At 48.6% G+C, this 12,382-nt stretch overlaps 1 protein-coding gene across 1 annotated transcript in view; it reads right to left on the bottom strand.

The window, feature by feature from the left end:
- Positions 1 to 12,382, bottom strand: part of LOC143933400 (MTOR-associated protein MEAK7-like) — a gene marked incomplete at its 5' end in the record, with an annotated part of 35,085 nt that overhangs the window by 19,943 nt on the left and 2,760 nt on the right. Inside the window, 4 exon segments of the mRNA XM_077456280.1 lie at positions 1,846 to 1,964; positions 3,920 to 4,363; positions 4,604 to 4,748; positions 5,923 to 6,156. Of these exon segments, the coding sequence (XP_077312406.1) occupies positions 1,846 to 1,964; positions 3,920 to 4,363; positions 4,604 to 4,748; positions 5,923 to 6,156 (942 nt within the window).

Below are 12,382 nucleotides of genomic sequence, written 5' to 3'. Positions count from 1 at the left end.
GCCTTGCCCTGAATGTGGCGCCTCTCCTGGAGAAGGGAGTTTCTTTATCTATGACCATGCACATTTCCCCCAAAAATTATTTGGAAAGTGGGGAACAATTTTTAGGCTTTTTAGGTTTTGCCAAGGCACCCCTGAAGAGCCCAGAAGGCACCCCCGCGGTGCCAGTGCACCCTGGTTGAAAAAGGCTGCTCTAGAGAATAATATGGCGGTAGTTCTAATTTTTTTTACATTATCTGATATCAGCATCAGTTCAGGAAATGCAAAATTTCTGTAAAAATACCACTAAAGTCAATTTTAGCTAAAAGCAAGAAAAAAAACCCCCTAGTGGTGGATTTTTTAGCTACATAGAAAGTAGAATAGTATCTTAGTGCAAATATAGTTTATTAGGTATATACATAAAAACATATTAATCATATAACATGTAACATCCGGAATGCATCTGTAGCATTTAGTCAATGTACATACAATAGTGTGAAATACTCTTGCACCCAACGCGTTTCAGAGTGTGCGTATCTCCTTCCTTGGGGGTGAGTATAAGCAAGAGAAATTTCTATTGTGTGCATAATGAGTTGCTGAACTAGCATTCTGTAATATTTTAATTAAAAACACCGAAAAGGTAAGTCTGCCAGATTAGTTCTCGGCTCCAAAAAGCTCTAAGCCCTGGTACACACGGTCAGAGATTCCGACAACCAAATCCGTTGGAGTAATTTCCGACGGATTAATTCTGGAAGAGGTCCGGAAGTGATGTTGCATACACACGGTCGGACTAAGTTGTCGGAAAATCCGATTGTACATAATGTGATGACGTTATTTCGTTAGGACAGGACTACGTTCAGGCTAGTAGCTAATAGCTTTGGTGTAGGAATTTGATCTGAGCATGCGTGGCACCTTGTCCGTCGGAGTAGGCTACACATGATCGGAGTATGTCCGATCGGAGAATTTTGTTGGAAAAATTTTACCAGCAAGTTGGAAAAGTTGGTCCGTCGGATATTCAGACGGAAACAGTCCGATCGAGACCACACACAGTCGGAATATCCGACAAAACTTTCCGATAGGACACATTCCGTCGGAATCTCCGACCGTGTGTACAAGGGCTTAGTGTATTTATTTTAGAAACTTTTTATATCCATGCCCGATCAAAGATGTTCAAAAAAATAAGTAATGGTGAAAAAGAGAGACAAAAAGAGTCTCATAACCCCCCCCCCAAAAAAAGAGGGTACAACAGCAGGGTATGTTCTGAGGATTCACTGGGGTCAGTTGGTATCCTCTGACAGCTCAGACCGGCATCCAGCGGCACAATGCAGCGGAACTCCTTGTTGTAAAGCTACGATCAGCCATCCATATTGTATAATCATCACTCATTGATTCCTCAACGGCTATTTTTAGGATCTGCCAATAGCCAGTAGCCAATAGCTTCCTTTGCGTCGTATTTGGTCCCGTCGGACCAGCACACAGACACACACCAGCACACGGTTTTCCCGATTTTTAGTCAATCGGACAGATTTGAAACGTTTTATTTCTAGGTCCGTCTGACTTTTGGGGGAAAAAAAAGTCAGCTGGAGCCCCACACACGATCGAATTGTCCGACGGATTCCGGTCCGCCAGACCAAGTCTGCCGGAAAGTCCGATCGTGTTGACATTTAAGCTGACGTATTGATCACATGATTAGGAGAAACTCTCTGATTGGTTCCTGATCATTAGTGGGGACCCCATAGTGTCAGGTGCTACCCGTCAAACAGCGACGGTAGAATTACGTTCCCTCTGCCCGGGACATCATTCATAGACATGTTATTCTACAGATTGCACGCAGGATTGGGGTAACGCAGGGAAGGGGGAGACACTCACCAGTCCCTTCGGGTCTTCCTGTATTCCATCATTCAGGTACATATATTGCTCATTACGACCAGTGCTGGTGTAGATGCCAAACTTTGGGAAGATGGTGAACAGGAAGCATTTGTTGTCTCCTGAAGGAGAAGAATAAAAACATTCAAGAGTCACATAACAGAGGTTCAATAATGTCATCAAGCGGAGGGGCTCAGAGCTGGCACAGGGGTGTGGCTTAGGATGCCCAGGAAAAATAAAATGATAGTTGCCTGATCCAATATTGGTTGCCAACATCCCAAGGCTAGCCAGTGCCGTGTGTGTGTGGGGGGGGGGGGGACAGCTGACCGGAAATAACACCTCTCCCAATTTCTATTGTTAACCCTGATGGGCCGACACCAGCAGGCCGAGGGTGGGTCTCCTTACAGGGCCAATCACACAATCGGCACCAGTATGAAGACGACATGATTAATACAGAGAAACACTGCTGGAAATAATGGATACATCGATAATATTAACCACTGCTGTCATTTATAGATGGCGTATGGAGGAGTATTCTCTATTGCTGCTCCATCAGGGTGCTGCTCAAGTATCTTTGTTATGTTATAGCACTGGACCCATGCCCTCGCTGTCTTATAGCACTGCACCCATGCCCTCGCTGTCTATAGCACTGGACCCATGCCCTCGCTGTCTTATAGCACTGCACCCATGCCCTCGCTGTCTTATAGCACTGGACCCATGCCATTGCTGTCTTATAGAACTGGGTCCATGTCCTTCATCTCTTATAGCACTGGACCCATGCCCTCGCTCTCTTATAGCACTGGACCCATGCCCTCGCTCTCTTATAGCACTGGATCCATTCCCTTGCTCTTTTATAGCACTGGGCCCATGCCCTTGCTCTCTTATAGAACTGGGCCCATACTATTTCTCTCTTATAGCACTGGACCCATGCCCTCGCTCTCTTATAGCACTGGACCCATGCCCTTGCTGTCTTATAGAACTGGGTCCATGTCCTTCATCTCTTATAGCACTGGATCCATGCCCTTGCTCTTTTATAGCACTGGACCCATGCCCTTGCTCTTTTATAGCACTGGGCCCATGCCCTTGCTCTTTTATAGCACTGGGCCCATGCCCTTGCTCTTTTATAGCACTGGGCCCATGCCCTTGCTCTCTTATAGAACTGGGCCCATACTATTTCTCTCTTATAGCACTGGACCCATGCCCTCGCTCTCTTATAGCACTGGACCCATGCCCTTGCTGTCTTATAGAACTGGGTCCATGTCCTTCATCTCTTATAGCACTGGATCCATTCCCTTGCTCTTTTATAGCACTGGACCCCTGCACTCGCTCTCTTATAGAATTGTACCCATACCCTTGCTCTCTTATAGCACTGGACCCATGCCCTTGCTGTCTTATAGAACTGGGTCCATGTCCTTCATCTCTTATAGCACTGGATCCATGCCCTTGCTCTTTTATAGCACTGGACCCATGCCCTCGCTCTCTTATAGATCTGGGCCCATGCCATCGCTCTCTTATAGCACTGTACCCATGCCCTCGCTCTCTTATAGCACTGTACCCATACCCTTGCTCTCTTACAGCACTGTACCCATACCCTTGCTCTCTTATAGCATTGTACCCATACCCTTGCTCTCTTATGGCGCTGTTTCTGTTGTAGCTCTGTTTAGGCACAGATCCTGTATCTTTGCTCTGTTAGGTCACTGGTCCCCTATTGTGGCTCTGTTATGGCATGGTTCCTCTTCCGTATTTCTATTAAGGCATTGGTTCCCCATAGTAGTTCTATTATGGCACTGTTCTCCTGCTTTGGCTCTCTTGTGGTGCTGGTTCCATATCCTGGATCTGTTATGGTACTGGTCCCCTATATTGGCGCTGTTATGGCATGTTTCCCCTTCCATATCCCTGTTAAGGCACTGTTTCCCCCATAGTAACTTTGTTAAGGCACTGTTCCCCTGTCATGGCTCTCTTTATGGCATTGGTTCTCTATCCCAGATCTGTTGTGGTACTGGCTATCTGTCCTCTCTTATGCCACTGGTTCACCACTGTAGCTCTGTTATGGCATTGGTCCCCTGCCCTGCCTCACCTTGAAAATGTGGCTTCACCTCCCAGTTTGGCGAGGCGAACCCTCCAAAGATGAACCCATTGGTATCTCTGAGGACCAGCAGGGTCGGTCCCTTGTCAACAAGGTGTGTGCAGAGCTGGATGAAGCTCATTCCATAGACCTGGGTAGAGAAGAGGAGGCACCAGCGGTGCTGCATTTCGGCAGGAAGATGGAAATTGAGGAAAATGATGGAAGGGAAATCCAGCAGGCTGCGGCAGTCTGCCCAATTCCCCATCTTGCAAGTTGGGAAGAGGCTCCTGACGTCCTGCTGCTGCTCTGTGCTGTTTTTAAGGACGGACAGCCCCACTGTCACTGTGATCCGCAGAAGTACAGACACCAGCGGAGTCCTGCACAGCCAGTCCATGATGGAGTCCTGGGGGTAGTAGTAGTTAAGGCGCTCCTCCTCCTCTTCAAGGGTACTGCCACCTGAAACACAGAAGGTGAGACGGAATTGTCTCTTAGGCTGGATTCACACCTATGGCAGTTTTAGTGCTTTTTGCATTTTGCAGATTTGCACTACAGTCCATTTATCAGGGTTTCCTATGAAACACGTTCTGTACAGCAAATCTGCAAAATGCAAAAAGCACTAAAAATGCCATAGGTGTGAATCCAGCCTAACTTGGTAAAACAAAGAAGGGAAATATCAGAGGAGAAAATATCACATACTTGCCGAACGCAACTGTGACAGCAGCTGTTCGGCCAGGTAAACCGACTCCAATTTGCAGTTGCGGGTATTCCCCATTCTCCAGCCTCTGATGGTGTTGTTTTTCAGCAGTACATATATCACTCCGCATATCAGATCCTCCAGAAACTAAGGAAAGAGACACCGTCATTCCTCCAGATTACAGGAAAACTAGGCGGCATAGTCCTGCGTTATTATGGTGAATCAAAAGGACCGGCCATTGTGACTGACTGTCAGAGATCCACACTGCTCAGGTCTAAGCACTGCTGGATTTCCGGCAGGGCCAATTGATTTTTTTTTGTGCTGGCATATTTACCGCCACAGGGATACACAGGTGTTGCTTGCATCTCCATGCCGGTGTTCTGCCAAAAACTGTCCCCCCATCGGATAGTGTCCGCCCTGTACTGTGCAGGCGCAGCGCTTGCTCAGTACGGAGGAGAAGGAGACTCCGAAAGTCTCCGAAGATGGACGGCGCCTGCGCACTTGCTAGTACCTTCTTCCCTGAGTCCAGGTTGAAGCCCCACCATGCAAGTAGACATACGGTAGCACTTAGTAACAGGGCCCCTCGTAGGCTCGCTTCACTCACCACGCTTCGCTCACCACGCTTCACTCGCCACGCTTCGCTCACCACGCTTCAGGCTCGGCCTCTCTTCGCTCTGCAATTTTTTCTTCTAACTCTATGTCCACTTGGATTGTGGGGCTTGAACCTGGACTCAGTGCGCAGGCACTGTTCATCTTCGGAGACCTTTGGCGTCTCCTTGTCCTCCGTACTGCGCAAGCGCACTACAGGCCGGACACTATCTGATGGGGGACAGTATTCAACACAACACCGGCAGTCCCATAACTGTCTAATGGGACAGAGCGCTGTTCCCAATGTGACATCCATGCAAGTGCACGGCCCCAAATGCACCCCATGCACACGTACAGATGTCACATTGGGGGCAGCGGCTGTGTCTGGGCAACAGACAGCTATGGGACTGCGGCATGGGATATCGGGTAACACCTGCACATCCCTGAGCCAGTACACATGGCCCCGCAGGGGCACCGATTTAAAACATCCCCGCCTGAACCAAACCCAAATCCTCATTGTGAGGGCTCCGGCATTATGGTGGATTCGGGGTGCGGTGGAAGACCTTTGTAGTGCCCATTGAAGGAAGTCTCTTCCCATCTTCCTCAAATGGCCCTATGATGCACTGCTGTCTGTGTGGTTGGCTGGAGGAGTGTTATGGGGGTCACAGCGGCCCTGTTATCATGAGTGGGTGTCCCAATGTGGCTGTACGCATGACACAACGTGGAGGCTTACCTCCTGCACCTCTTCTCCCCTCACTGTCTCTCTGTTGGGAAATATCATGGAAGTGACGAGGAGACCTTTCTCCTCCTCCGTCCCTCTCAGAACATGGACAATGAACATCGTGAACTGCTCCTCAGTGATCTCCGGGGAAGGGGGGTTGGCCTTGCCGGTGGGGTTCTTGCTCTGCATAGTACGAAAGATCCGCCTACACATGGATCCGGTTAGGTGACACTTGAGGCATTCTTCCTGGGGACAAAAATAGAAGTGTGCAGATTTAGAGGATATTTCAGATCAGAGTCTCCCCCTCCTGCAGGCAAAATGACATGTGACCTGGAAACACTCCCATTCCTACAGATGTGTGTAGCACCCCGATGTTTAGGCAGGGTTGTTCTTAAATGTATCTGCCAAGTGACAGTTGTCTTGGCCAATTGTTAGGAGGTCAAATGATTTCACCCTAATTCTGGAATTGCCGCACTTCTCTCTTCTGTCACTAGGTGGCCGGGTATCTGGTGGCATTAGATAACACCAGGGTATTGCAAGGACAGATTAGGAATGGATGGGGTGTCTCAGCCAATGGGCATGGGCAGGGGTCAGCCAATGGGCAGGGGTTTTCTTGGCTCCCTTGGCCTGCAGGGAGAGCCTATTTATTTAGGTGAGGTCAGGTGATCGGGTTCAGTGCCACCTGGACGGCGGTCTGGGTGGACGTGTGTTGTATTGCCCCGGGGCTATTAGGCCAGAGATCTGAGGCCTATCCCGGGACATCTGTCTGAGGGCCTATCCAGAAGCAAGAGAGCAGTGCAGGGTTGGGATTGCGGCTTGCAGTCCAACCAGAAGTGACGGTTCTGCCGACAGGAGAACCTGTCGTGGTCAGAAGAAGAGGGGAAGCTGTCGCCACAAAGGGGCCGACCACCTTATTGCCGGGGACCACAGTGAGTAACTGAAGCAAATACCGGAGCAGAATTCTCACCAACCGGGGACGGTGAAGTATCGGGAAACCTCAGCAGGTGTCAAGCCAGAGACCCGACCAGCGGAGGTGACGCTTGCAGAGCATTATTGAGTGCCAGGCCAGGGACCGAGCAGGCCAGCGGGGTGACGCTAGAAGAGTATCTGTGAGTGCCAAGCCCAGACCCACATCTCCCTCCTTCCAACACAAATCTTTGCCCAAAGCCACACAGAAACTTGCCCACATCAACCCCACTGTGACGGACCGCCTGGGTGCCTCCGTCAAACATTGCCTCCTGCCCTCCAAACCTTTCCAGCAGACCGATGGCTAATACCTACCCTTTACCCCAAGCATCGTACGCAGACAAGGTGTTGAGGTAGAACCCAAGGAATGACTCTTTATTAAAACTCAGACACATACTTTATACCCCCCAGGAGGACATTCCCCTTTCAGGGATTTTACCATAGAGAAGAGGTACAACCAGTAAAAACATCACAATGCCAACTTCAAACAGATTAACTAAAGGGGTCAAAGGGTTTCCGGGTCCGTCTCTTTTCCATGATATGACCGGGAGAAGCAGAAAAAAATCCCTGGTCTCCTCCATGGGCCATAATCAGTTGGATTGAAGGCTATCCCATAGTCTCCTCCCGGTCCCAGTTGGGCCTGTCACAAAAAAAACCCCACAAACCCCCCCCCCCCCACGGTTCCACTTCTCCCCCAGGCCCAAATCCCTCCTCCCTACACAAATCCTGGCACCACTGCACCCCCTTCAGGCCCAAATCCTTCCTCCCAATACAAATCTGTGCCCTCCCCCCACCATACACACCACCAAGTCCAAATCACCCCCAACCAACACAAATCTTCATCTATCCCCTTCCCCCTACCAGACCAATATCCCCCCTCTCCTAATACAAATCTGTGCCCCCCCCCCCCCACACACACACACACACACAGCACCAATTCCAAATCACCCCCATCCAACACAAATCTTCATCTATCCCCTCCCCCCCACCAGACCAATATCCCCCCTCTCCAATACAAATCTGTGCCCCCCCCCCCCCCCACACACACACAGCACCAATTCCAAATCACCCCCATCCAACACAAATCTTCATCTATCCCCTCCCCCCCACCAGACCAATATCCCCCCTCTCCAATACAAATCTGTGCCCCCCCCCCCCCCCACACACACACACACACAGCACCAATTCCAAATCACCCCCATCCAACACATCCAAAACCATTCCTTTCCCCCTTCCAGACCCCCACCCCCCCCAATACGAATCTGTGCCCCCCACACAAACCACCAAGTCCAAATCACCCCCATCCAACACAAATCTTCATCTATCCCCCCCCCCCCCCCCCACTAGACCAATATCCCCCCTCTCCAATACAAATCTGTGCCCCCCCCCACACACACACACACAGCACCAATTCCAAATCACCCCCATCCAACACAAATCTTCATCCATTCCTTTCCCCCTACCAGACCAATATCCCCCCAATACAAATCTGTACCACCCACACAAACCACCAAGTCCAAATCAACCCCATCCAACACAAATCTTAATCCATACCCTTCCCCCTACCAGACTCACATTTCCCCCCTCTCCAAATACAAATCTGTGCCCCTCCCAATACACACTTACACTGACATGTTTCGTCAGCCAATAACTGATAACTTCCTCAGAGCAATCTAGATGGTTTGGCAAATGTGAGCCGAGCCTTTGTGTTTCTTTTTGGTCAGTGGCTTTGGCCTTGGAACTCTCCCATGGACGCCATGTTTGGGCGGTCTCTTTCTTATTGTTGAACCATGAACACTGACCTTACCTGAGGTAAGTGAGGCCTGTGGTTCAGTGGATGTTGTTCTGGGTTCTTTTATGACCTCCTGGGTGAGTCGTCGTTGTATTCTTCGAGTCATTTTGGTCGGCCGGCCACTCCTGGGAAGGTTCACCGCTGTTCTGAGTTATCTCCATTTGTGGACAATGGCGCCCGCCGCGGCTCGCTGGAGTCCCAAAGCCTTAGCAATGGCTTTGTAAACCTTTCCAGACTGATACAGTGCCTTGTGAAAGTATTCACCCCCCTTGAACTTTTCAACCTTTTGTCACATTTCAGGCTTCAAACATAAAGATATAACATTTTTATTTTTTGTGAAGAATCACCAACAAGTGGGACACAATTGTGAAGTGGAACAAAATCTATTGGATATTTTAAACTTTTTTAGCAAATAAAAAACTGAAAAGTGGTGCGTGCAAAATGATTCGGCCCCTTTACTTTCAGTGCAGCAAACTCACTCCAGAAGTTCAGCGAGGATCTCTGAATGATCCAATGTTGTCCTAAATGACTGATGGTGATAAATAGAATCCACCTGTGTGTAATCAAGTCTCTGTATAAATGCACCTGCTCTGTGATAGTCTCAGGGTTCTGTTGAAAGCGCAGAGAGCATCATGAAGACCAAGGAACACACCAGGCAGGTCCGTAATACTGTTGTGGAGAAGTTTAAAGCCGGATTTGGATACAAAAAGATTTCCCAAGCTTTAAACATCCCAAGGAGCACCGTGCAAGCCATCATTTTGAATTGGAAGGAGTATCAGACCACTGCAAATCTACCAAGACCTGGCCGTCCCTCTAAACTTTCAGCTCAGACAAGGAGAAGACTGATCAGAGATGCAGCCAAGAGGCCCATGATCACTCTGGATGAACTGCAGAGGACTACAGCTGAGGTGGGAGAGTCTGTCCATAGGACAACAATCAGTCGTACACTGCACAAATCTGCCCTTTATGGAAGAGTGGCAAGAAGAAAGCCATTTCTCAAAGATATCCATAAAAAGTCTTGTCTAAAGTTTGCCACAAGCCACCTGGGAGACACACCAAACATGTGGAAGAAGGTGCTCTGGTCAGATGAAACCAAAATCCAACTTTTTGCCCACAATGCAAAACGATATGTTTGGCGTAAAAGCAACACAGCTCATCACCCTCAACACACCATCCCCACTGTCACACATGGTGGTGGCAGCATCATGGTGTGGGCCTGCTTTTCTTCAGCAGGGACAGGGGAGATGGTTAAAATTGAGGGGAAGATGGATGCAGCCAAATACAGGACCATTCTGGATGAAAACCTGTTGGAGTCTGCAAAAGACCTGAAACTGGGACGGAGATTTAGCTTCCAACAAGACAATGATCCCAAACATACAGCAAAATCTACAAAGGAATGGTTCACAAATAAACGTATCCAGGTGTTAGAATGGCCAAGTCAAAGTCCAGACCTGAATCCAATCGAGAATCTGTGGAAAGAGCTGAAAACTGCTGTTCACAAACGCTCTCCATCCAACCTCACTGAGCTCCAGCTGTTTTGCAAGGAAGAATGGGCAAGAATTTCAGTCTCTCGATGTGCAAAACTGATAGAGACACCCCAAGCGACTTGCAGCTGTAATCGCAGCAAAAGGCGGCTCTACAAAGTATTAACGCAAGGGGGCCCAATCATTTTACACGCCCCACTTTTCATTTTTTTATTAGTTAAAAAAGTTTCAAAAATCCAATAGATTTCGTTCCACTTCACAATTGTGTCCCACTTGTTGGTGATTCTTCACAAAAAATAAAAATTTTATATCTTTATGTTTGAAGCCTGAAATGTGGCAAAAGGGTGAAAAGTTCAAGGGGGTGAATACTTTCGCAAGGCACTCTATGTGTCAATTACTTTGTTTCTCATGTGTTTCTTTAGATGGCGGCACCATGTGTTTCTTTTTGAGATCTTTTAGCGCGCTTCGCTTTGTCACGCAGCTTCTATTTAAAGTGGTTGTAAACCCGTTACAACCACTTTAACCTACAGGTAAGCCTAGATTGAGGCTAGTCCGTCGTAAAGTTTGGTCGTGAGTACGCGGCATGAAGGTTCTAGGAGATATTTGCAGAAATAGCGGCACCGATGTCTACGGTGCATGCGCCATAGACATCGGGCACAGGCGCACTGAGAATGCAGTTTCGAACGGCGATCCTGCTGTTAGTGGAGGCACCAACGCGCATGTGCGGGAGTGACGCCTTTGCGGCTCCGGCCAGTCACAGAACCGGAACCGCGATACCCGGGAGTCACTCCGGGATAGATGGCGGCGTCGGAGGAGGCAAACTAGGGCCGATGCGGGTGCTTCAATCTCAGGTAAGTAATTCATAATGAGCTAGTATGCTATGCATACAAGCTTATTATGCCTTTGTCTTGCAGGGTGTATTTTATTTTTTTTTTCTCAGAGGCTTTACTTCCTCTTTAAGTGGTTTCTTGATTCAACGGGTCTGGCAGTAATCAGGCCTGGGTGTGGCAAGTGAAATTTAACTCACTTTCCAAAAAATTTTGTTAATCATAGTTTATTAATGATTTAGCAAGGGGGGGGTGGGGGGAGGAGGGGGGAATTAATTTTTCACAGCACAAGGTACGCATATTGAAGATCTATTCAATTTCTTGTCGGGAAAATGCTTTTGACTCTAATGCCCTGTACACACGGGTCGGACTTTCCGACGACAAAATCCATCGTATTTTTTTTCCCGACAGATTTTGGCCCAAACTTGTCTAGCATACACGCGGTCGCAACAAAGTTGGCAGGGAAATCCGATCGCTCTGAACGCGGCGACGTAGAACTATAAACGGGCCAATAGCCAATATCTTTTGTCTCGTAATTTATTCTGAGCATGCGCGGAATTGTCTACACACGATCGGAATCTAAACGATCGGATTTTGTTGTGGGGAAAATTTTTTAGATCCAGCTGTGTTGGAAATTCCGAGGGGAAAAAGTCAGATGGAGCCCGCACACGATCGGATTTTCCGACAACACGATCCGATTGCATAAAAAAAAAAACGAACAAACTCTGGACAGCCGAAACTCCGGATTAGATGAAAAGTAAAAAGTGCATATTTATTCCTTCAAATTAAAAAAACTCCACATCACACGAATCACCACAGCAAAGGGAGAAAATGTAGAACAAAATTGCTCACGTGTTTCACGCTAAAACCATAGCTATGAGTAAGCGCTGGTTTTAGCGTGAAACGCGTCAGATATTTTGTTCTACATTTTCTCCCTTTGCTGTGGTGATTCGTGTGATGTGGAGTTTTTTTTTTTTCATTTGAAGGAATAAAAGGCACTTTTACTTTTCATCTAAAAGCTGCGGCTGTCCAGAGTTTGTTCGTTTTTTTTTTTTTTTATGTATTTGGTTTGTGCAATCAGCCTGCACCTGGAACCCCCACCTGCCTGGAGAGCAAGCAGTCTACCGGTGGATTGACCTGGAGCGGTGGATCTTTGCTTTCTAATAGAGCTGCCACGACGCGTCGACGTAGACGACTACGTCGACTAAGACAATACGTCGACGTGCGTGCAGGGCGTCGATGCGTCACAGTGGGGGCAGTGCTTAGCATCTACCGCTCCCCTCCGTGCCGCCGTCCCCCTCTTCTCCCCCTCCGTGCTGCCGTACCTAGGGGTGCAACGGATCGTCACCGATCCGTGCGCACATGCCGCGATCCGCGGAGCGCTCCGCGGTCTCGGCCTTAGG

Source organism: Lithobates pipiens, unplaced genomic scaffold (genome assembly GCF_037356315.1).
Source record: "Lithobates pipiens isolate NorthernLeopardFrog02 unplaced genomic scaffold, aLitPip1_a1.2 Scaffold_27, whole genome shotgun sequence".
Classification (NCBI taxonomy): domain Eukaryota; kingdom Metazoa; phylum Chordata; class Amphibia; order Anura; family Ranidae; genus Lithobates; species Lithobates pipiens.
The sequence above is the reverse complement of the archived record's forward strand: the minus strand, read 5'-3'. Positions and strand labels throughout refer to the sequence as shown.